At 36.7% G+C, this 25408-nt stretch overlaps 1 protein-coding gene across 4 annotated transcripts in view; it reads left to right on the top strand.

Moving 5' to 3' along the window:
- The first annotated feature begins 13800 nt into the window (after positions 1-13800).
- LOC145670000 (sister chromatid cohesion protein DCC1) overlaps positions 13801-25408 on the top strand; it is a 48857-nt gene continuing 37249 nt past the window's right edge. The window contains exons 1-3 of one of the 4 annotated variants that reach the window (XM_081738351.1): positions 13801-13949; positions 20418-20591; positions 24320-24485. In XM_081738351.1, the coding sequence (XP_081594477.1) occupies positions 13939-13949; positions 20418-20591; positions 24320-24485 (351 nt within the window). In that variant the 5' untranslated portion in view covers positions 13801-13938. Of the gene's footprint in view, positions 14211-20417; positions 20592-24319; positions 24486-25408 lie in introns of all 4 variants that reach the window. The other 3 variants (XM_081738347.1, XM_081738356.1, XM_081738342.1) reach the window with 3 other exon arrangements.

Genomic DNA, 25408 nt, shown 5'->3' with positions numbered 1-25408 from the left:
ATAAACTTCAAAATTGATTTACGCGCGTAAGCTTTATTAAAGCCTCTTAAAATATTAAGTTTGGCAACAGTGCATTCCAAAGGAGAGGAAACAAGTAATGGTATCCTCATAGCGTTCAGTTCGTCATCGTACATGAATTTGGATGGCAACCTAAATGAATATATGCAAACTTCTTAATTTGAACTTCAAAATTTATTTACGCGCGTGAGCTTTATTAAAGTCTCTTAAAATATTAAGTTTGGCAACAGTGCATTCCAAACGAGAGGAAACAAAGACCCAGTAGCGAATTATTCCCAACAAACCTCGTTATTTGCAATTTAGATATTCAGATTCTATTGTGTTATTTAATGCAATTATACTTTCACATCAAAATATTACTATTATTATTAACCCTACAATCACACCGTGGGGTCACCGGCGACCCCAGTGTATATAAAATGCGTTCTGCGCCAGCGCCGTTGTGAGAGGGAAACACAACACTTCGTCTAGCTTCAGTTCGGAGCATGCTGTTAACACTGCAAGTTGCATTGTTGTGTTGTTGCGGAAAGTTCTGTGTTATTTTGAGTGCTCGGGTCATATATGACCCCACGGTGTGATTAATGAAACATAGTTTGTTTTGAATAGTCATATACAAATCATTTTCTAGTGGGCGATTTTTTTACGAATGGCGGCATCAAGGAAGTTTTCTAACCAGGAAGATATTGTACGCATTTTAGAAGAATCAGATGATCTGTTTGATGCTGATGAACTGTTAAGTGAAAATGAGGATAATGAGGAGCAGGATGATCAATCGGAGGATGAATTTGAAGCTGATGTTGATAACGATGATGTTGTCCACTTGTTACGACGTAAAGTCATTTATGGGAAGATTGGCAGTAAGTGGTACACTAAACCCTTCCACCAAAAATCCACTAGAACGTTGAGAAAAAACATTGTTATTCATCTCCCAGGGCCCAAGAAGGAAGCGAAACAAAGAACCGATGCAAAGGACATTTGGCTACTGTTTTTTCCAGATGACATTTTGAGCACAATTGTAATTTTTAGCAATGAAGAAATAGAAAGACAAAAATGTGTCTTCAAATCAGATCAGAGTTATCTATCCCCATTGACAAAATTGAATTGTGTGTCTTATTTGGTTTGCTTTATCTAGCCGGTGTTCTAAAAAATTCTCACCTGACAGTAAGTGATATGTGGTCTGAAGCGTTTGGTCCACCTGCATTTAGGAGCACTATGTCAAGAAATAGATTTGAATTTCTCATAAACTGCTTGCCCTTTGACGATAAAGCTACAAGGGACCAAAGGAAATCTGTAGACAAATTCGCTGCCATCCGTGAAGTGTGGGATATCTTTGTACGTCACTGCTCTGAATATTATACTCCTTCAGAATATGTCACGATAGATGAACAATTATTGGGTAGATACCCTTTGAAAATGTACATTCCCAGCAAGCCCGATAAATATGGGATAAAAGTTATTATGATGTGTGACGCCAAAACATCGTATATGTGTGCAGCAAAACCATATGTTGGAAAAGAGAGAAGAGATTCACAGCTTACAATTCCATTCTTACTATTGTTATAATGTAGAACTCGTGTATTTTAGACTAATTGGATAATCGGTAAAGAAACGAATTTTGTCAACATATATAAAATGTGATACGTGAAATGTATAAGATTATATAACCTAATAAACCTAACCTAACCTCACCTCATTTAACCTTACTTAACCTAATCTAATACATATAGATATAATCTAACATATATATATATATATATATATATATATATATACACATATATATATATATATACATATATACACATATATACATAACCTACATAAACAAATATAATCTAACAAACCACACATTATCTACCCTAAGTTAACCTAACCTAATATTATCTAATCTAACATAACATAACCGTATCTAGTCTAATAAAACGACTCTCCAGACTGGGGTTTTATATGACCCCACGGTGTGATACATGTCCTAATAAAAGCACGGTGTGGTTGTAGGGTTAAGTATTCTGCCTGTTGACATGTTCAGAGACTTTTTTTTTTTTTAAGGTTTTGAAATTCAAATGTTTATACTACTTTTCTCGATCTTTAGCTTCCTCTTTTAATTCTCATATTTTCTTCTATTTTTCAAATCATAAATGTTCTCCTTCCTACTCCTCGCTTTCCTTCTATCCTTCTATCATGAATCCACATTCATCAACATACATATAAAGAAAAACCACGTCTCTCCATCAGATCACTTCGCTTATCTCTTCTCATTTTTTAATGTCTGCTGCTCAGATTTTGTATTTTTACTAATTTTAGTTAATACTTTAGGAATATATTATGTCTACATTTCTGATTATTAGTAAGAACATAGCATATACTTGACAGTTAGTCTGGCTTTGGTATTTGTCGCATGGATTCAGCAGCACAAATCTGTCTTCAACATTGGAGGAGACGGGTAAGATCGTTCCCCTATTTTTTTAAAGCGATGTTCAAGTTATTTATGAAGTTGAAAAAACAATGCTATGGAGAATCAAGAGAGCAGAGTTGTCTTGAGCTCCTTCGTGGCTAAGCGGTTAGCGCGCGCGCCTTTGGTGTGGGAGACGCTGGTTCGATTCCCAGCAGGAACTCATGTGGTTCGGATTCCACGTTAATCAGTAGGTCCCGTCTCATATAGCCTTGCTGCTAAAAGGGATTTCAGCTCAAAATCAACTGAATTCAACTCAGAGTTTTCTTGGAAGGCGGGCAGATTTGAGGCTTATTCTAGGGGGACATCAATCTCACCTCACTTTCCTTTGTGGTAATCGGACACAAATCATTACATTTCTTCCCAAAAACACATTTCAAATCAGATTATTGGGGGAGACAGTCCCCCCATTTCCACGATTGGGCGGGACATATCCCCCTCAATCCCCCGGGATTTGCACCAGTGCATGGTTTCGTAGGAACAGTCGTATTCTATAACCTTGTTTCGTAAGACGGATGATGCATTGGATTATTCCTGACGTCTTCCATCGCGCTTCACGCTGAGCTGTAGTTATTGCTCCAAGTATAACAGATCTGAATGAAGATTTGGTTCATTCAATTCTAAATATTTTTGAACTATTCGTCAGTCATAACCAAGTGTTCTGGGGATTTAAAGTGCATTCTGCTCTGGCCTTGTGACGCATTACCCACAATTCCAACCCGCTGAGCTAATGTCAAGTTTTGAGTACGGTACCACGCACACATGGCATGACTTTGCTTCTGAGAATGGATGTTTTGCACGATATCCTATAAAAAACTTCAATAGCTTTATTTCACATTGTTTTCGGGCGATAAAATTGAAATGAAATCTTTGAGTTTTACGTCCCACGGTTATGCCAGTTAGGCTAAAGGAGTCGGTGATGATGAGTAGTGAATGAAATGGTGGAATGAAGAAAGTGGGAGGAAACGGGAGAACCCCGAGAAAACCCACGCACACGGTGTTTGTCCACCACAAAGTTCACTTGGTGGGGGCTGGGATCGAATCCAAGACCCCAAGCACCAGAGGGGAACGCTCTACCACTGAGCCGCCGCGGCCCCTTTTCGGGCGATAATTGTGTAGGCTCCCTTACTTTTATGACCTAAATCAGGAATGCGTAGCCTATTTTGTTTTAATGGTCAAATGGACAATTTCCATTTCCCAAGAAGGCCGCATACGATAGTTTTAAACATACCAGTACGTAATTTTTGTAGTTATTTTACGTTACTAGAGTTCATTTGTTATTTACATGAAAATGTTTAATTCTATAAAATATTAAAAATTTAAAGTACTAAAATTTATAATCCATTTAGTTTTTGCAGAAGTTCGAGGATGAATCAAAAAGTAAGTTACACTTCCAAGTTATGGTCATTTATGAAACCACCTACACATTAGCAACATGGCTATGATAACATACACTGTACTTACTTTTTCACATAGTCACCAAGAGACTGTAAACACTTCTCGTAACGGTCAACCAACTTTTCGATTACAGATGCATAGAAATTACTCCAGCACTATATAACCACCTGGAGACAGTTGCTTTCACCTCATCATCGTTTCGGAATCGTCGTCCACCAAGATCTTTTTTCAGCTTAACGAACACATGATAATCACATGGCGCTAAGTCCGGACTGTATGGAGGATGTTGCCATACCTCCCACTTGAATCGTTGCAGCAGTTCAGACGTTTGGCGGGCTGTGTGAGATGTTGCGTTATGGTGCAACAAAATCACACATGCGCTTAAGTTTTCCCGCCGCTTTTCTTTAATTGCCTTACGCAACCGGTGCAACGTTTGACAATACGAAACCGCGCTGATTGTCGTGCCTTACGGCATAAATTCCACGTGCATCATGCCCTCAATCAATGTTTCTTTCAGAAACAATGTTTCGGGCGGCACACTTAGTATTCCGGGGGCACTACTGATACCACTCTATTTATTATATTATAGATGTATTATTTTGGTCTGATCCAGGGGCACTCTCAGAGCTCCGGGGGCAGTGCTCCCCCCAAAAAACAGGTCTAAAAGAAACATTGCCCTCAATGTCAAAGAACACTGTCGCCATGACCTTTCCTGCTGAAAGTCGTGCCTTGACCGTCTTTCGCGGTGGGGATGTGGTGTGCACTCGTTCCATCGATGTTCTCTTTGACTCGGGGGTGAAGTGGTGGACCCACTTTTTATCCCTTGTGATGGTTCGCCGAAGAAACTTGTTGCCCTCCACAAACACAATTGCAAAAATCCCAGTGATAATTGGAAACGTTGTCCCTTGTAAACATCGGTGAGCAGACGTGAGACCAATCCTTGACACAGTTTAGGAAAACGAAGGTGTTCGTGAACAATGGAGAACACATTGCCATACGAAATGTTCAGTAGGCTTGTAATTCCTTGTAGTGTCATGCACTGATTCTCTCTAATAATCCCATCCACGCGGTCATGAATTGCAATGGTACTGGACGTTGTGGGCCTGTCTTCGCGATATTCGTCCGTGAGATCCGTGCGTCCGGCCTCAAATTGCTTACACCATTTTACGATATCTGGGCGATCACCATATATAGCAGTGATATCACGATAGATGTCCGTGTCGTTTAGCCCATAGAAATCTGATCGTTGTACGCACCTCCAATTTGGAGTGAACATCCAGTTGACACGCCATTGAACCTAACCCACTCTGCACACACAGCACGACAGGAGACCACACAAACCTTCCTCTCGGACGGATCTTACTGTTGCTTGTCCCGCATTGGTCACAGTCACGACATACAGCGTGCTCTCGCTGCGAGATTCTGTAACTTACTTTATGATTCGTCATCGTATATTTAATATTCCTTATATAATTTAGCATTTTCACAACATATCCATAAAAGGGTGCTCTTTATGACTGTCAGGTCGTCCAGCGGCCTTAAGACTGCAGGTTCCTCACTCCTGTCTTAAAGAAACGATTTTCTTTTCTTGATCATACAAACTTAATTTTCATCATCAAAATTATATCAACGACAATGTTTTTCTTTCTTACTTTAGAATAAAATATTAACCCGTTTACCCTATGAAGAATAATGAAAACAAAAGATGAAACAATAATTTGAGTGGATTCATGCTATTATCCTTCAGTTTCATAGTCGGCTGTCTTAACATTTTTTATTGTTCAGTACAATGTCCATGGTACACCACTACGTAAGAATCATATATGTTAAGCTAGTAAATAAATATGAATCTGTAATGTATACATGAGAAGTATACATAAAGATTATACTGATTGAGAACATTGTAGTTTTAATCCTACACTATTAAGATAGAGGGAGATCAACACAAAAAGAGTTTATAAGACAAAAGAAAAGTCTTCACTAATCAAATGTTACATGTAATAAGTTTGCGAAATGTTTGTGTTCCTCCACCCGACGTCTAAGATTCTACTGAAAATGTTGCAAATAATCAAAGTATTCGACGGGGGCGCGGTGGCTCAGTGGTAGAGCGTTCACCTCCAGTGCTTGGGGTCCCTGGTTCGATCCCAGCTCGCGCCGTGTGGACTTTGTGGTGGACAAACACCGTGCTCGTGGGTTTTCTCGGGGTTCTCCCGTTTCCTCCCACTTTCTTCATTCCACCATTTCATTCATTTCTCATAATCACCGTCTCCTTTAGCCTAACCGGCATAACCATGCGACGTAAAACTTAAAGATTTCATTTAATTTTTTCAAAGTATTCGATTACTGTGGAATGAGGTCTGATGTAAAGCAAATAGAAGTGACTTATACTAAGAAGCTATGGTCTTACGAGTTGGCGGAAACAACTGAGATTCAGAGAAAAAGAAAAAGTTTTGGAGTAAAATGTTGTTTGGGTTTGCGGCAGGAGAATGCCAACCAATCAGAAAGTGGATGAATGTATCCTGTTCTCCATACATGGTACATGGTTCAGTAGTACTGCTATGAATAAAGTATAATACAGGGGGGATCCAGGACCGACTTTTGGGGGGCGGTGGGTTGTCATAATGCTACTTTTAAGTGCTCCAAACTCTGGGATGGATCTTGTTTATATATATAAAACAAGAAAGTTTCCTCTTATTCTGGCGGGCGATCGCCCCGATCTTCCCCCCTGGATCCGCCCCTGGTATAAACATTCATTAGTGAGGATCATATTATGAATAACAGTATCATATACTTTTCACTTCACTTATGAAGAGAGAATAGTTCAAAATTCGCCCAGATCGCGATCCATTTGTGTTCTGGATGGTGCATGATAATAGTAAGAGTTTCTGATTTGTTGTCCTATTGTCTGAGTATGTCGTACAAAATGCATGTTTTTCTGGCTTGTTCTGGAAACAAGGGAAGCAAATATGCCCAATTTGAAATGAGACCACGAAGATAGGATGGGTGATGTTTCCCATGGAGTAAATTAGGTTGGTTATTACCATGAAGACTTTCCGTGCAGCACACCAATCACTGTGCGGTATGAGTGGTTTGGCGATCGTGCCAGCGACAAAATACAGTTAACAGAACAAAACATATTCGTTGATTTAGTAATTTCTAAGTGTTTTCAAGTAAGTTAGTAATTTTGATAACTTCCGGACACGCTTATTGGGGGTTAATGGGGACGCCGCTGACATCCCCATTAATTCCCAACCAATCAATTGATTTGATTCATGTACTATGTAAACATACAACAGCTGATTCCTATAACAACCGCTGAACGACGTAAAAGTAGTAAAAAGAGCCAAAAGAATAGATTAAACTAGAAGTAAAAATAAAATACCGTAGAATAATGTAAATTAGTTCCTTTGTAAATGTAAGGAAAAGTTCACTTTCGCGATTTTTTTAACTTTAAGAAATCAACTGATCGTGGTCAACATATGCACACAAACTTACTAAATACAAATACACCTTCATTTGTTAAGTCTAATGTTTGATGTTATTAAAGGTTGATAACATGAAATAAATATTAAAATATTTGCAATTTTAGATTTGCTAGAAAAATTAGACGAATTTAGCAGTCACTTGTTTTTACTTAAAGTATCTTAGAATGTATTGGAAATGAGACTATTTTCGCTGAAGCTTGTTAAAGCAAATTCCTTTTAGGAATTACTTGTTTACATTTAGAGATTTGTTTATTAGGATCTTAAAATGAAAATGGCACAATCCACAAGACAGTCAGCGTTCATTGAGCAACTACAGGTTATTTTACAACGACAGTCGGCAAAATTAGACGAAAGATTAGATATATTAGAAGAATCAAATAAATGCTTAGAACAATCCGTAATAGAATTCTCTGAAAGAATAAAAGTGAATGTCAACAAATGTGAACAGAGTTACTGCGAATAAATAGCATCGCTTTATCCAACTTGAACACGTGAGTATAAAAACGACCGTCCAAAGGTAAAAGGAAGTAACTACATATCGCGCCATTTTCATATTTTGTACTATATAAATTATTTTAAGCTTGTTCATGTCCTGGTTATCATTTTTGCCCTATCATGCCTATCAAACGAGATATACGACATGAAAGAGGAAGTATCTACTGTTGTTTCTTAGTAATACAACGGTAAACGGCAGTAAATACAATTTAGAGTAAACCGTACAATGGTATATGGAAGGAAGTGAAATTAGCCAATCAGCTTCCTTTAAAGCTGTAGTTACTTCTCTTTACCTCTGTTGTTAAGGCAAATGTTGTCTGAAGCGGCTGGTATTTAACGCGCATGTTGAGTCGTTCTACAGCTGAGAGAAGACGTATTCGCTTGTAAAGTTAGCTCTAGAAGAAATTAATCAAACCTCAAGTACAGAGGATATAAATGTTTCAGTGTTTGATGACGGAGACCCATCATCTGCTCCAGGTCCATTAGAGTCACATTTCCCCTAGTAGCATAGACAACTTGCAAAGCACTTGCAGTAAACCTGAATTGCAAGTCGGCCCAGCTTGCATCCACCTCGATCAGAAAACGTGCAAGCATGCTGCAAGCTGGATTCCAGTAACGAAGTTACATGGGCAAGCTTGCATTCAGTGTTCCATTTAAGCTTCACGCAAACGTTTTACAAAACAAGTCAATAGCCAACGAATGGCCAGTGATGTTATGATGCTTTGCGAAGGGTATAAAGCATCGCTTGCAAGTACAACAAAAGGCAGATTATATGAAAGCATACGTTTCAAGTGGAAGCGTAGTAAAGACCAGGGCACTCATATGTATTTTTCTAAACTATAAAAACCGTACGCACGAATAAATAAATAAATAAATAATAAAGGTTTACCATATTGGATATAATGTAAAATATCTATACAATTTCTCTTATTATATTTAGCTAACGTAAAAAATCTTAATACATAAAATCAGCAAAATATATTTTATGTTTAATTTTAACAATTAATTTTGCCCACAATATAGTATTAATACCGTTATGGACGTCTTAATTTAACAATCACTCAACTTTATTTTACTCAATGTTTTATGCTAAGGTAAACATTCAACTTCCTGTTAATTTCTTGCAGCACCAACTGGAAGGGGAGTGTTTATGATTAGAAGTTGCCATTGTCGAAAAATACTAAGATGATTAACCAAAAAATTGGTAAATAAGAAGAAGACAAAAAAGTACTTATTTCATATGAAAAAGTTATTTAAATCCTCGCCAAGACAGAGAAATTCCAATATTTGGTGACAACTTCTTCAGAACACTCGTCAACTCTTCAACCGAAAAGATATGCATGAGAAAATTCAAGGCGTCGGAAGAAGCATGAGGTAAAGTAAAATCTCTAAAGCTGTATATAACGGCCAACGTCTCCTGGAGTGTCTCATACATTCGCTGATAATATTGAACAAATTTATTTTGAATGTCATCAAAATCGTGCAGGGTTTGTTCTTTATCGACATAAAGATAGTCTATACATTTCGAGGCATTATGGTGTAGAGTACGCACATAATGATAGAAGTTGTTTTTTCTCCAGTTTTTCACCGAGATATGCACTGCTGTGTTGATATTTGACTTCAATTATTGTTTTACGTTGACGTGTTGTATGAGATAAAATTTTTCGGGCGTGTTTGGTTTAGACCATATTTCATGCAGGATTTTGTAATAATACTCCCAGGTATGAAGAAGAGCGGTCTTTGTTTCATGAGTCTGTCAGCGAAAATTAGCGAATTTTGCTTTTTCCGTAAATTATTCATCGCTGACTAATGCTGCGGTAATACTATTGTCGTGTACATCAATATTGTCACATGAAGAAACAAACTTTTAATATCAGGACGAAATTAAAAATCTAGGTGGTATTTTCCAATATGAGTGTCCAACCATACAGGCTGTGGAAACTTGTGGTTAGCTGAGATGGATGCGTGACCAGAAAAAATTACGATATGCATTTCAGAGTCTTAATTTTGTTCCTAGAAACTTGTGATATATATAGAATCGATCTACGAGTGATTGTACCCTCGCTGAGCGGTACGTTTACTTGCGGTCTGCATGGCATAATAATCAAATATCGCATATGTGAAGCTGTGAGATAAGATTTTGCATAGTCATACATGACATATAGTGTCCAGATGTGCCTAAGGGTGATTCCTCCGCATTCCAACTTTCTACCGTGATAAGTTTACCACGGAAACAGGTAACAATGGTACTATATCTTCATTATAAAATTGTTTCCTGACTCATCAATTTTGAGTCCCCGATGAGGAATATATGTTTATAATAGTGAACCCATCGGAGCGGCAGCAAATAGCTCCACCAGAAGGTAAACAGACTATATTGTGCATTTTTATATCTTTCTTGTACAAAATAACATTCTTTCGTTGGTGTTCATCTTGATTAATAATAATATTAAAGACAATAAAAAGGAAAACTTGTTAAATTCAGTTTCTTTTGATCAGAAGATAATTGGCATCAAAATGCTGCAATAAACATTGCTTAGAGAACTTCGAAATCCCATTCAAATTGAGTATACAAAATGACCGGGCATTAGGAATAGACATATTGCTGGTGGGAAAGTAACACTGGTACAGCAGAGAAAAGTAAACAAAGACAAATCTCCGAGTTGAATAAAATGCAAGGCCGATCAACATATCGGGACACAAAGTGTATAGTGACACTCGTTACGAAGTATATTGTCTGATAGCTAAATTAAACAGACAAGTGTCGTGATTGTATCTCTATCGCACCGATAATACTGTCTGTACTTGTTCAATAAATGCAACGGAGTAAGCATCTAAATCATAACTGAATGCTTTTGTTCCTATTTCACTCGCATCACTAAAGGGAAAGGAAACATTGAAATTCGACTTCCGTTTCTTACCTAGTGGCAGGGGTTTCATGCAGAAGTTACTATTCACTTTGTTTACTCGTTGGGAAGGCGAAGAACACTTCGGTTGTTTCGGTAGATTGTACTGCCGAAGATAATTCTTAGCTGGGACGAGAGATGTCAGGGCACTTTACTCCAGTCGATGACGCAGGAGAACCTGGGGACGTATGGGATGCATCACCATGAGGTTTAAGTATAACCGGAAATGCAACTTCATCATTATGAGGAGACATCACATCTAGTCAGATCACTTGGGCGGGGGGCTTCTCAGAGGCGATGGAGTATAGAAAGAATTCACATCTGCATATCACTTTGTTGAGAAAGTACTTCTTTAAATATTTCCGTCATCTGAAGTTCCTCAGCATATTGAGATCCTGGGTGTTCCACACTTTTTTTCGAACATCCTGATTTACGTGCCTGAGCAAGACACAACTAAGCTATGTTTGATACGCTTGGTATATAGCAGTCGATTTCTAGTTGTCAAAATCACTGTGGAAGAAATGAGCTTTGTCAGTACCATGTAAATAATAAACACTCCATTACAAATTGGACATGGAAGATATGCTATGGCCATTCTTAAGAATGATGTTATGTACAATTCCATTTTTTTTTAAAAAAAGAATAATTTCAATATCATCTCATCCAGCAATTCCACAGGTAAATCCGATACTTACAATCAAGTCAAAGCAGAAGCTATGTCTGTAATTCTCACTTGACATATTAGTCCGTCATTTTGGCAGAAATTCACTGATCCTAGGTTACTCGACATAAATATGTTAAACTTATGTACATACCAGTTTTCAAACATTTTCACACACACACATTCTTTGACGTTGATAGTGTAGTTTCTGCGCCTGGAGGGCGCAATTTACAAACTGCATTATACATTCACTTTCATCACACCGTCTCTAGAGGTTGACTAAAATCACAGACAAAGGATATATCCCTTGTCTGTGACTAAAACCTTGACGAAGATGTTAACATGAGACCGTGGAGCATGGAGGCTTCTCATTTGAGGCAAATGACCTTTCAATAATGAGATAATATCTGTGATGATGATGATTTAGTTTTTGTTTAGGATGTTGTTCCTTACGGGTTTTTGGCGTCAAGACAACACAAAATATGCGTTTATATTCTGCAATATTCAGCATAGCTCTTAACATTACGACTGAAACATTTTGTAAAGAGTGTTACGGAATTAACCCCATGGTGAAACCCCTACTGCTATTACTCTTACTACTACTACACCTACTACTACTTACTCCTACTCCTACTACCACTTATACTATGGATCCGTATAATAAAACTACACGTTGTCAGCTGTCTTGCAGCAGACCTGTTAAAGTGAATCTGCACCGGAGAATGCAAGAGCACACCTCAAAAATGATTGCTGAAGGTACAATAAATGAAATGAGAAAGATTTTTTAAATGAATTTCTGTGTGGATCCGTATAGTGAAACTGCACGCTTTTAACTTTGTACAAACAAGGATGTTCCTCATATTTTTTAATCAACATAATAAGAGTAACCCTGCTCTAACTCATTTTTCTTTACTACAATTGAATTTCCCACACAAAACAAAGAGCATGGATATTTGACAAAATCTTTTGCTTCTTTTTAACACACCACGGCGCTGCAATCGGACCAGAAATGCTAGGGAAAATGCTACGAAATAGAGCAGGTTCTATCGATAAGAAATGCCATAGAATATGCCATGGCATGGGAAATGCTATAGCATTTGCTACTTTACACGGTAGGATATCGATGATACGATTTTTGCTACGAGAAATGCTTCCGTCTAAAACTAGCCTTAGAGGATCGGCGACGCCCAAAAATTGAAAAATGTTGTAATAAAATGTAACTCATAGCTGTTATCCAAGAACTATTTTAAGATTAAAAAATTGCAGCTGTGAGCAGTACCAGTACAAAAAAAAAAAAAAAAAAAAAACTATTCATAATTTCCAGTGCTCAAGGATTTCATTGATTCTTCAGATGAAAAACTCTCTTCCGAAATGCACGAAACACTCATAGAACCCTTGAGACCATTAGCTGCAAGTTTTCGAGAACATTTCCCCATCCCCAATGGCTGGATTTAAAATACTTTCACTAATGTAGAAATCCATGACTTAAAAGGTACCGGTACGAGTATCTTTAACACAGAATAAGAACAGCTATTGAAACTATTCTGCGATACATCACGGAAAAATCATTTTCAAAGAAAATGAAATTTGTAGCTTTTGATTGCGTGTGCATTGTAAGTATAAAGAGTTATCTAAAAAGGCATTGCACCATTTGATGCCTTTCGCTACCACTTACTTATGTGAGTAGATCTTTTCTGCTGTTTGCAGTAAATAACCTTAAAGCGAAATCGTCTTAATGTGGAATCGGATCTAATATTGATGGACAAAACTTATTCCAGATTTCAATGCAATTATAGAAAAACACAAAGAATTCATTTCTCACATTAGTGACCCCACATTTGAAGACATTTTTTAAAAATTAAGAAGTGGTTTTCCTTTAACCTAAAAATAAAAAAAAGAAAAGAAAAAGAAATTGATTTTCAGTCTTGAAAGTTACTCTGGGTCTTATGTGGAGTTGTTCTGACATGTGATTAGTGCCATACTAAAGAGTTCGACTAACATATGTTTCTTTCAGTAGTCAGGCCTTTAGTATGACTTTAATCATACGTCAAAACGACTTTGTATAAGACCCTCCCCGCCATATGCAGAGTCGTTTTGACGTATGATTAGCATCATACTAAAAGCCTGACTACTGAAGGAAACATATGTTAGTAGAACTCATTAGTATATCACTAATCAACCCTCACGATAACTCTGCATAAGGCCCTCTATTTTTAATTGAAATTTCATTCATTAGTAAACAATCATATATCATTAGAATAAATTACTTATTGATTATTTTTCTTGTCAATTTAATTAAAATATTTTTTTCATACCATATGAAATTTCAGATAGCATTGCAAGGATGTCCGCAGATCACTTTCCGAATTAACAGGAGGTCCGCATTATCGCAGAGTTTGAGAACCCCTGCCATAAATTTAAAAGATTGAGCAAGTTTATTTTTACCTGCGATCTCGTGGAATATCCGAAATTGCATTGGCAAAGCTTTTTCCGGAAGCAGAAAACATTTGTTTTTATGAAGATATGGCGGGAAGGTACGTATGTTAGTTGTAATTTAGTAACAGAAAATTCTGTACCTTGAAACTGAAAAGGGCTAATGTCTCATTGTTTGAAAACTGAAATTCGGTTCACACTAATCCTTCCAAAATCTCACACGTAGGTTTTGAACTGTTCTGAATACTGCATAACACAAAAAGTAAATAGCAGCCCTCTTCGATGTACGCAAGAGTTTGTTACAGAAGTTTTATAGCTTTAACTTGCAAGTTTGTGCACAGCACATTTTGCAAAATTAAGAGGTTAAATTAAATAGTCTGTGTGGCAAAATATGTTAATAAGGAATTAATTTCTGCACTCGGGATACTTACACAGTAGCACATCAGTATTTTGTGTTTACGTATTGGGGTTAAATGCTGTAGGCTGTTGCCGGACCAATTTTATGAAACCGGGTGAATTGAAGAATTTATCGTACAGGTTTATTTGTGGCACATCGGTAGAAGGAATTGTTGAAAGATCGCAATTCTTTCACAAATTTTCTTATTCTCCCCTAATACATTTCCTCTGGGCGACATGGAAAAATATCACTTGGCTTAGATGAAATTCAGGGGGGTCGCCAGAAGTAACTGAAAAATTACAATTCTTTTACGATTTGCGTATAAGGAAAACATCTATTCCGAATGTGTAGCTTATACAGTTAAAAAAAAAGCACCAACCTTTGCTAGGTGGACACTAAAAAGCAAAAGTGTTATCTAAGCAAGGTAGAGCAGGGCGGAGCTGTTGGGGGGGGGGGGTGCGTCCTTAGGGAGCAGACGCGTCAGCGATTGTGACTGCACGCAAGTAAGGGAAGTGAAAAGAGGTGTGATGATACGAGTTTTAATAGTACTCTTGTCATGGTTTCATACTAGTAACCCTGTACTTATATACATGAAATACAGCCCCTGTACACGATGCAGAGTCGGTGGAAAATAGCAACTAATAGCTAGATCCATATTTTATATGCATTCACTTATTTTATCCATCGTAAAGCGCTTGTAATAATTTTACAGTAGTAACCCGATACTTGTAAACCTAAAATACAGGTGTATTGCTTTGTATTTAATTCTGTTGCCTGCAGAAATTTGTTCTTTATAAAAAATGTCTTCTCATGCAAAGTATGGAATTTTACCCGTAAATCTCCGAAAATGTGCTCCAAAACTACTACTGCACCAAATTTATTTTCGTTTGTTTTATGAGGGAGAGTGAGTGAAAGTCAAGTTGGGGGAATAGTTAAAGTTAAAAAGTTTTTTGTAGGGTATACTTGATGTAGATGGTACTTTGTGTGGAGGTGTAAGGGAGGTACACTTGTTATGATTTACGGGAAAGGTAGTATAGAGATAGCGCGTGTATTTCAAGGTTGTGACATTTCGTGTTTGAGTTTTATAGAATTATACAAAAATAACGAGTGTGTAACCTAACCGTCTACTACGGCGGTGTATTTCTGCACAGAATACAGAAGCTGTATGTTATGCTTGCAAGTTGAGCGTTAGTAGCATGAAGCCATGACGAGTGCTATTGAAACTCGTGTCATTGCCAAAACCCACCTGTTTTAACTATCCTCGCTTATGCGAGTACTCACCATCGCTGACGCGCCTGCTCCGTATGGACGCACTCCGTCGCTGTCGCGCAGGTTCGCAATTTTAGCTTGCTTTGACTCGGTTAGATGGCATTCGTGCTCTTTAGTGGCCACCTAGGGCATGTTTGTTTTTAGTACTGTAGTTTTTATGCCATATCCCGGAGGCCGGAATTTATTCGCAAATAGTCATTTTCTATCCAAAATGTAAAAGTTTACACGCTTTAGTTTTGAATGTAACTGAGTTGTAACACAACCTAACCCAGTCTAATGTAACGTTACCTAACGTAATGTAATCTATTCTAACCAAATGTATTCAAATGTAGTACATTTTAGTACTTTTCTTTCTCGATTTTCGTATGATCTGCCGATAGAGCACAAATGCCAAGTTAAGTGCCGCATTAAGTTCTGTTAAGTCTCACCACACCAAATCTGTGTACTAAGAAAGTTAATGAAACCGAACCTAGACTAACTTAATCTATTCATAAATCATTATTGTCATATTGAAAAGCTGGCAGGGGCTGAGAGGGTTGAATATCCAGAAGAGTTAAGGAATATGTAACCTAACTGAAAATAAACTAATCCAACCTAACTAAAAATGACTTAACCTAATCTACCCTAGTTGAAACCGTAACATAGTGGGCCTACTTTGCAGCACAAGGTCATGTAAGATCATTATGAGTGCTATACGACTTTTACAATAAGTATGTGCATAGCGTTTTGTTTTCCAAGTGTAGCTGTAGTAGTGCGAAACCATTACAAGTAGTTAGAAACTCGTATCACTGTGAAAACCCATATGTTTTCACTATCCTCCCATACACACGTGTACACCGACGCTGACGCGCCTACTCCATAAGGACATACCACGGGCACTGTTGCCAACTTGCCAGTGTGAAATGTCGCTAGTTTAGTACTCTAAAGTCGCTAGAAGTCGCTAAACACCTTCTGCCAAGTCGCTAGAAAAGTCGCTATACAATTTTACAAAGGGATTAAAATGATTTAAATATTTTTCATATACAATGGAAGACTCGAGTATTTTTTCTTTTTAAAAAATGGCCATCTTGACAAAAATACTGCACTATGCGCTTTGAAGAATACAAAATTAATAAATATAGCATTGAAAGTTTGCAAATACTTAAAATTTTGGATAACTTTTCCCCATTCCCTCTTATTGAGTACGATTATCTTTTGGGGAGGGGATTCGTGTTGCTTTCGTATTCGAACACTTCACCGAACTCACCCCACGAAATTTCTGTATAATTTATATTAAGAACAACCGCAGTTCAGTTAATATATAAATCACACGCACTATACTGAACCAGAAAAACACAATGTTCTCCAACGTCACTTTTACTGTATGCACTGTGCAATGCAAGAGGTTACCAGCTATTACGCAACTAGTTAGATACGGGAAATTCCCGGATTTACGAACCGCAGTGAAGAAGGGCATAATCTTCATAGCAGCGATGAATCCAACGAAGTAGGTCGCTCATAGCAGTAGTGCAACCGAGTGTGTAAAAGTAATTATTAGTATCACGAACTGCAAAATTTTGGATACTTTAATATAAATATAGAACAAAATATTTGAATTCCTAAATGTCGCTAAATTTGTCGCTATGCGCTAAATAAAAATTTTTGTCGTTAGACACTTCCAAAAGTCGTTAGTTCTAGCGACAAAGTCGCTAAATTGGCAACACTGACCACGGGACGACCAGTTTCGCCCAACCCTGACTCAGTAATGTTTGTGCTTTGTTTCTAACCACCTAACACAATTTTTTTTTTTTCAGTGTTTTTATGGGATATATAGGAGCGCTGTATTTATGATCAATTCCTGACAGTTGTAAGTTTTGAATAATTTCGGTGGCCCCCTTGAATTTCATCTAAACTTAGTGGGTATTGTCATGTCTCCCAGCGCAAATCTTAGAGGAAAATAAGAAGAAAATTAGTGAAAGAATTATAAATTTCAACAATTAGCTATTTCTAGTGTTGCGCCTAAACGTAACCTGCATGTATTTTACTAATTCCGAGAGAGAAAGGATTTTTAAGAAAATGTTTGAAGCAGGCTTAGGCCCGTTACACAGTAACGCGGAGCTCCGCGGGCGGAGTCCCGCGTGGCAAGATTGTTCTATTGATTCTTATGGGTGCATACATAGTCACGCGGAGCAGCCTCCGCGTGGCCCTATCCGCGCTCCGCGAGGCAGATAGGGCCATTGAGCAAATGGGTGCTTACACAGTCAAGCGGAACTCCGCGCGCGGAGCAGCCACTTCTCTTTAAAATTTAAAAAGAAACGTGCATGGTAGCAAAAGCAAAATGAAAATTGATCCAGATTTTTTTTCTTATTTTTGATAGTGAGTTGCTAAATAATATTCTATACTGTTCTATAATACTATTTTCATATTTTTTAGTGTTATTTTAAATTTAGCTATATTGTCTTCGTTTAATTGTAATTTTCAATTAATGTCTTTGCTTAATTGGAACTGTACATGTGGTGCCTCTAATATACCACTGTTAACAATACGTGACTATTGTAATTTTTCGACTTTCTTTCAACAAATTTCAGTTTCAATTATCACGGAGGTTAAATTAACACCATGTTAATGGGATCCCTCTTGTGAGGAAGACAAAAAGCGTGACATTCGTGAACAGGCAAGGAATGAGATATGTAAAAGATTATTTTTTTGTAAAAATGAAGGTATGGACAATGAAAAAAGATAAATTAAGGCAAATAATTTATTTCTATTATTAAATAGTTGATTGGATGTGAAGTTCTAACCAAATGTACAAACATTGGTTATTTTCATTTGTTAAAAACAGTACCTGTTAAGTGCTGTATTTTAAGAGCGTGCATATGGATCCTATTTAAACTGCATTTTTATAATTTCGATGGATTTTTTTCAATTAGGTCATCGAACGACTGAATTGACGTACGGAAATTATTGAAGTACTTCTCGTCTTCTCGCAAATGTATATACACAGACACAAAAGCTCCCTTCAGGCTTCTTTGAGAAACTAAGGGATGAATTTTGAGACATTTATTTTTGTGTGTTTTTCGTTTTCTCTTCTTACAGAAGTATTAAGATGATACTATTGTCGTTTCGAACTTTTCATGTTGACTCGCAACACTGACTGAGAAGAATCCTGTATATAATCACGTGACGCGTAACGCGTAGCTACGGATGACTGTGTAAGCACACACGCGTAGTGCGGAGGGTGGAAGACGGAGCGCGGAGCTCCGCTTGACTATGTAGCGGGCCTTAATGCTGGTGCTAGTTTTAGGTAACCATAGATTCGTGAAATTCACAGAAGGATTCAGCTCCGGTGCTATTACTTATATCGTGGTAAACCGAACAGAACCAACGTAACCAGGTTACCACTGATCTTAATAACCAGAAAATGTCCGTTAATTTAGGTTATTCTATAAATGTCAGATAATTTTAGAGATGGCTCAAACTACCTGAATTAAGTGATGGAATATTAAGTATGAATTTTTGCTTCTTACAACCCATTTCTCTTCTTTATATATGCATATGCATTGTAGATAAGGAACCCCTGGTGGAAAATAAATTGTTACTTTTTTTTTTACGTTATATGTAGACCTGGAAATTTGTAAATTATGACCTGGAAGTCCTGAAAAAAAGTCAGGGAATTCATGATCACGAAATAAGTGGAATCCCTGCCTAAGATAAGCTATCTTAAAGTACGTTAAAGCTGTTAATGGAATTTATGTGTTATTTCAAAAGGACAATACGTAAGTAATTAAGATACAGAGAAGGCCTATGTACACGATGTTTCACACCACGAGCTCACTTGCTCTGGAATGGGCCCAGGTGTCCTTTGCACCAGAGGTTGTGTGGCTGTACTTCTGAGAAATCGAGTCCCCAACAGTGAGTACAAGTTGTGAATACTTATAATATGATCATTTAATTCTAACAGACGTTTATTGCTTCATTAAGTAGCAAAGTACATTGTTTCTTTAAGATAAAAGAAAAGCATACCCTTTAATAACTTAATCCACACTCCCGGAGGAAGAACGTCCTTTTACAATTCGAACTTATTGTTTATGGGATCAGTATTAACAGACGAAAACCATATTCACAAAGAAATTAAATGTCGACTAAAAGCAGGGAACTAGTGTTATTATTCACTTCAAAATCTCTTGTCGTCGCGAATTCTGTCGAGGAATTTGAAGCTTAAAATGTATAAAACGATAATCATGCCTGTTGTGCTGTATGGTTGTGAAACATGGCCTGTCACTCTGAGGGAAGAACGTAGCCTGAAAGTATTTGAGAACAAGATCCTGAGACGAATATTCGCACCCAAGAGGAACGGGAATGGGGAATGGCGGAAACTTCATAACGAGGAACTACATAATGTATACGGTTTACCAAACATTGTTAGGGTGATCAAGTCTAGGAAGCTCAGGTGGACAGGTCATATAGCATGGAAGAAAGTAGGAGCGCTTTCAAAGTCTTAACTGGAAGACTAATCGGAAAACGACCATTAGGAAGACCTAGGCGCAGATGGGAGGACAATATTAAGATGGATCTCGCAGAAATAGGAATACAAAGTAAAACTGGATCGAATTGGCTAAGAACAGAAATCAGTGGAGGTAACTTTTGTAAAGATGACATTGAACCTCCGGGTTCCATAGGCCATACAGTTAGTTAGTTATTGTTTACTGATAAGGTATCATCATTATTGGAGCATTTGAGAGGTAAAGATATTTCAATTAAAAGAAAGATATGCTCTTGCATCCTGTTTCTAATTAATTTTAAAAATTAGTATTTTCAACTATTTCAAAGATATTTAGCCCAGTATATCTTTAAAGCAAGTACACTTTTCACAAATATTTGCTAAACTGAGTAACAACTTTTGTATTTCTTTTTTAAATTTTAGGTACATTCGTACTCCGGAAGATGTATCGACTATTATACATCATGCAAAATTGGATGAGAATGACTTGAAGCCATTGACACAAGTGCTTACCTTTGCTGAAGTACAGCCAATTAATGAGTATAAGTTTCTGGAACTTGATTCCAATTTATTGTCAGCGGTACATCAAGGAGAAACGTAAGTTTAATATTCTTCATTATAAGGAGTAACTGTAATTTTCCCTCCCTCTTTAAACTGTTCATAGTAGAGAAGGTAAAACTCGTACCTAGAAGGAATCTGAATGAAAAGTGTCATAAGAACAGTCATTTTTACGAGGGTGATTCAGAAAGTAATGCCTCTAAGTTCACTGCTTAGCCAATAGTATTGAAAACATTCTGAACTGTTTATCATTGATGCATTGATGTTTAGGCGGGTAATATTTATAAGTCCTAAACGGTATAAGACCTAAAAATATAGGCACTAGACCTAAATGATTTTGACGTCTTTATGTCGTTTAGGACTTGTGCCGCGAAACAGGGTGTGTATCGGTCACGAAAGTCACGAAAAAGTCATGAAATCAGAAAACGGTCTTGAAAGTCACGAAATTTAGCTTTTGGGTCACGATTTTTTTTAAACTGTACAAATGTAAGTACAGGTTGGAAAATTTTGTTCTATAAAACGTCAAAATTCACCACCAAAAATGTCTAGTCGGCTTAAGACGCTACCAAATCGCAAGCAAAGTACGTTTCTATCGCATGGGTGAAAATTCGCCCTAATTCGTACCCAAATTCGCTCTTGAAAATGTTAGGAAATTTTATGATTTGGTAAAGAAAAGGTCACGAAAAAGTCACGAAATTTCATTTTGGAATTTTAGTAGACACCCTGCGGAATTATTTTTGTCTTGTGCCTCTTAGGTTTTGTGCATTTTTCATTCACTTGCCTTAGTTCTGAAATTCGTCACCACTACTCGAAATTGCGACGATGCAGTAACTAGTTGTCAATAATGTTACGAACGTAGGTAATTCCAACGGTAACAGCTATATTTGTACTACTAAAATTATTATCATCATTATCTGTTCTGCAGTTATACATGAATTCCTATTTCATTCTAAGAATTATATAATTGGTTAAGAAATCCGTTTCTTTCAAATGGAGATACGAGAAACCCATGACAAATTCCTTTAAAAAAAAATGTTTAAAAAGCTTACTTTACCAGGAAACTAAGCAAGCACTCAAAATTGCAATATATATAGTCTGTGTTTATTTTATTAAAAGAAGGACAAAAGCCCTTTCTAACTTTCCAGAAGTAGGACAAAAGCCCACCAAAATTTACTTAGAACAAAAGACCACTAGAAATTTCACGAGTGAACACTAAATATTCTACCAACTCTACACATTAAGAATGCAGTAAATTTAAAACTGAACAAACAGCATTTATTATGCAATACAGTTATTATATTTCACAATGCGTTTGGTAAGGTTGGTATGTATTTTTTTTAAAAAAAAAAGTAAGAAAAAAACGCTAAATTACTAATGTAGCGTTTGCCGCAGTACCGGTTTGCATCGATGCACGGCAAAATTCGCGGTTTAGTTTGTGGTAATCAGTATAGCAATTATAATAGCTTTTGGCATTTTTGCAGAGTCTGCTCAGTATATGATCCAAGGACATCTTATTATAATAATTTCCACCCCATTTGTCCTTTACTCTTTGAATTAAAAAAAAAATAACTTACATGTTAGTGCCGGCTTACGCCACAAATACTGTGTACTGTTCAGATTTCAAGTTTCTATCTCAAGTGGTTTGGTCTACGTGCGTTGATCAGTCATTCAGTCAGGACGACGACTTTTATATAGAGAGAAATAGGGTAGGCGTTACACTAATGTTTCTTTTTATTTTTAGCTAGGTTAGTTGCTAAGGTTAATAGTTATTACAGTAGTTATAAGCAATGATAATTTCAGAATATTTTATTCGGGTGGGGGTTGAGGGAACTTTCATTTACGAGCAGTGAAAGTAGTGCTGCGAAAATAGCCCAAGTTGAGCATAATTGGAATAGATCCTACTCCTCTGGGAGAGAATTTCTCCCGGGATACAATCTTTAAATAAATAAATAAATAAATAAAAAACGGTTCTACGTTTCAACAACGATTCAATGTAAAATTTCAAAATGGCGGACATTTTTTTCAGAACAGTAGTGAACAGAATATTATTCCAAGTTGCGACAATAACAATCTTGAAATATAAATCAAATTTGAACACTTTTACCCCAAAGACATTGAAATATTTAAAAAAAAAAACAATTAAACCCGAAAAACCCCAATTAAACCCGAAAAAACCCACATGGGCCCAGGTGGGTTAGGCTTTTTCAAAAATACCCGGGTTTTTCAAACCCTGTTTTTCCCCCCCTTTTTTTGGAAGGGGGGACATACTTTCGAGACTACACTCGTACTTCTAGGTAAATCTCAATTTTTAAAGAAAACAAGCAAAATCTAAGACTAATATTTATGATATAAGTACTATGAGTAGAAAGAAGAAAAAAAGCGCCACATGGCGAGTACAGTGTAATTTATGTTCAAATTAAAGTGTGTTGAATGTTTCTGAAGGGTCAGAATGACCTCTCTGGTAGTTCTGTGTTAGCGTACGCACCTTCGATGTGGGAGACCCTGGATCGATTACTACTGGGAGCTCATGTGGTTGGGTTCCCACGTTAAGCTGTAAGTCCATGCCTCATGTAGCCTCTGTGCAGAAAGACACACTAAACTCAAATCTAACAACAACAATTTTCCGAATTGATTGATTTTTGAAAAAAAAAAAAAAAAAAAAATACAAACCGAACACAATTTATTCAAATTAGAATCCTTCCACAATTTACCAATGAATCCTTCCTTGTGAAACCTAAATATTTTTCATACGTTTCGGAATGCCGAGCTGGTTCCGTCTTCAGTGGCAAGGTAACAAAGAGAGAAATGGATAGGAGATAAAAGGTGCAAAACAAGAAATACATTCCACTAAATAAATGTAACGTAAAGAATGGATCCTGAAATGTCACGAGCAGAGCAAAGAGCAAAAAGAGGAACTGAATCGAAGGAAGCACGATGTCTTTGTTACGTCACTATTGCTAGATTCAAAATATGCATCAAAGGTAGGTAACCAAATTCTATCAATGTTGCCAGTATCCAGATTTAAAGCCGGTTTATGTTTATGGATAAAGAATGATTCTTTAATCTCCCGTTGTTTCTTTGTTTTTGCTGAACCTATTACATTAACCTGTTTTATATTGTGTGTATGTTGTTTTAAGTGAAGCACCAATCCCGACATGGCCTCTTCTTCTTCTTCTTCTTTTTTTTTTAAATTATTTATTGTCTAATTCGAGTGTTAATGTTGCGTTTCGTTTGGCCTGTATATGAGGAGTCACATTCGCATTGAACGCGGTACATGCCTAACTTATTTAGTGGATCAAGAAAATTGGATTTAGTGAATCTTTACGTTACAATTATTTAGTGGTATGTATTCCTTGTTTTACACCTTTTATCTCCTATCCGTTTTTATCGTTGTCACTTTGCCACTGAAGACAGAATCAGCTCGGCGTTCCGAAACGTATGAAAAATATTTAGGTTTCCCAAGGGAGGATTCGTTGGTAAGTAGCCAACTTTCTGTTAATTTGAATCATCATCTTATTCGCCCATATAATTTTAATTTTAATTTTACTATTGTATTCACTTCAACTGAACTTCGTTTTTTCGCTTCTATATTCCCAAATGTATTGTTGCCAGGTCTTTATGTTTCATTCTTTCTGCACCAAAATCTCTCGTGCTGAAATAACGAATTGTGCTCATGAAAATATTGTTAAAAAAAAAAAAAAAAATGTTTTGCTATGCTGGTAGATGTTTGTATATTAAAGTTTTCACATGTTCTTTTTCTCTTTTAGTTTAACTATTCGAGGTTTGAAGGATGATAGTGCTGTGTTGTGTACTGATGAGTGTACTTATGATTTGAAAGAGGCAGACACATCTAATTCAATGCTTTTACTGCCAAAGTTATTGTGGCCTGAAGAAATAAGTGAGGAATCCAGTAGAAGATTAGAAGAAAAACAGGTAACACCATTATTTTCTTCTGTTGTCTGTTTCACTCTTGAAATTCCTAGCGTATCAAAAGTGTTAACTTATTTCATGTTCTTTCCCAACAAAATAGAATACAGACTCCCTAATATGACTGTGCCTTCTTAGTGGATGGTGGTTTTACTTCTGGCTTTAGATTTTCCCTTCCACATAATTCTGCTTACCTTTGCAGAGATTGTGCCGAAGTGGTTTCACTTATTTGGCTCTAATACAGAGTAATAAAAGCCGTTGCTACATTAGTAAATATATATATTTTTACGTACCTTGCCCAAATTTGCTACAGGAACTGGAAGCTTCTTCAGGAATCACACCTTATGAAGAATTAAATCGACAAGTGAATCACATATTGACTGTTTGGTCCCTTCCTAATTAATAGTCCGTTGGGTAAACTTTTAAAAAATAGCTCTAAAAATTCTAAAACTTTGTTATTTTATTATAAAATTCACATTTCCAGTTAGTTAGGCGCTGTTTATTTAATGTATGTAGTTATTTTAGTTACAAGAGAACACTATTATTATTATTATTATTATTATTATTATTATTATTATTATTATTATTATTTAGTATTTTGCCTTTTGGCAGGTCCTGTAATGAGTTTTTTTCTTATTCTTCTTAATTTTCAGTTTGGGCGTGAAAATATTTCTTCCATGCTTCTCCTCTTTCAGACTCCTAATATTTTCTTCTATTTTTCAAATCATCGATCACTTATGTTTTTCTTCCTATTTCTCGCTTTCCTTCCATCTTTCCGTCGATGGCAGTATGAAAAAGACAATTTCTTCCCAAAATGTTTCCAATCCAATTGTGCTTTCTTCGAAGGATGGTGGCTAAAAGCATCCCCTTCTCTCCTATCCGTTTTAAAACAGCTTCTTTTGTTGTTCTCTCTATCCATTTTATCTTCT

This window comes from Thermobia domestica, chromosome 2 (genome assembly GCF_964235325.1).
Source record: "Thermobia domestica chromosome 2, izTheDome1.hap1.1, whole genome shotgun sequence".
Lineage (NCBI taxonomy): Eukaryota > Metazoa > Arthropoda > Insecta > Zygentoma > Lepismatidae > Thermobia > Thermobia domestica.
This window is presented reverse-complemented; position numbering and strand designations above follow the sequence as displayed.